The sequence below is a fragment of the Colobus angolensis genome, unplaced genomic scaffold (genome assembly GCF_000951035.1).
Source record: "Colobus angolensis palliatus isolate OR3802 unplaced genomic scaffold, Cang.pa_1.0 Scaffold4, whole genome shotgun sequence".
NCBI classification, from domain to species: Eukaryota; Metazoa; Chordata; class Mammalia; order Primates; family Cercopithecidae; genus Colobus; species Colobus angolensis.
In genome coordinates this window covers 8,483,554-8,484,663 of record NW_012117376.1, presented here as the reverse complement: position 1 = coordinate 8,484,663, position 1,110 = coordinate 8,483,554, and the positions used below count along the sequence as shown (strand labels likewise).

Genomic DNA, 1,110 nt, shown 5'->3' with positions numbered 1-1,110 from the left:
AAAAGAAAAAATCTTAGGGTCACATATATGGAAAGTATCTTCATTTTTTTTTTTTTCATTTATTTTTTTAAACGGGATCACCAAGCTGGAGTGCAGTGGCACAATCTCCGCCTCCCTGCAACCTCCACCTCCCAGGTTCAAGTGATTCTCCTACCTCAGTTTCCCGAGTAACTGGGACTACAGGCACCCCCCACCACACCCAGCTAATTTTTTTGTGTGTATTTTTAGTAGAGACGGGGTTTCATCATGTTAGCATGGTCTCAATCTCTTGACCTCATGATCCACCTCAGCCTCCCAAAATGCTGGGATTACAGGTGTGAGCCACCGCACTTGGCCGAAAGTATCTTCATTTTAAAGTTCACTGTTTGGCTACTTTGTTGACAAGAGTTTAGTATTTCTCAAGGAGGCTAAGACATCTATTCTTTTTTGGATCCTACCTCTATTAGGAGGGTGGGCCTTCCTTGCATTGAAACTGTATGAAACAAGAGCAGGCATTTTTTTTATCCTGCCAGTGGTGTCCACTAAGGAGATTTCACTAGGGTACAGTCGTTCATTTGATAAGCATTTGTTGAGCATATTTTCTGTGATGGTACTATGGACAATACTGGGGCTATAGTGAGGGCAGGATTGAGTTGGTCCCTATAATAAGGAAGGAGCTAATCAACAAGCAAAATATAAAGTATGATGGGGAGGGCTATCTTCAGCACTCATGATGAGTGTGAGCCCAGGCCTGGAGGGGACCCCTGGAGAAGGGAGTGCATGTCTTTGCTCCTGTGCTTTGCAGGGAAGGAGATCACGTTGCTGATGCAGACATTGAATACTCTGAGTACGCCAGAGGAGAAGCTGGCCGCTCTGTGCAAGAAGTATGCTGAACTGGTCAGTTCCCCCCTCCGCGGGCACCTTCCCTGCCTTGGGAAAATCAGCATGCCACCTGGTATAGGGTTGGGGGTGCAGAGGCAGGTAGGTGGCTTAATTTCTGTTCAGCTTTCTCTGAAATATCTGTTAAATGGGGAATCACGGCCGGGCGCAGTGGCTCAAGCCTGTAATCCCAGCACTTTGGGAGGCCGAGACGGGCGGATCACGAGGTCAGGAGATCGAGACCATCCTGGC

At 47.5% G+C, this 1,110-nt stretch overlaps 1 protein-coding gene across 1 annotated transcript in view; it reads left to right on the top strand.

Annotated features, from left to right (window-relative positions):
* The window catches only part of TXLNA (taxilin alpha), a 26,308-nt gene that overhangs the window by 11,177 nt on the left and 14,021 nt on the right, over window positions 1-1,110 (top strand). The window contains exon 4 of the mRNA XM_011955443.1: window positions 785-876. Within this exon, the coding sequence (XP_011810833.1) occupies window positions 785-876 (92 nt within the window). The remainder of the gene's footprint in view (window positions 1-784; window positions 877-1,110) is intronic.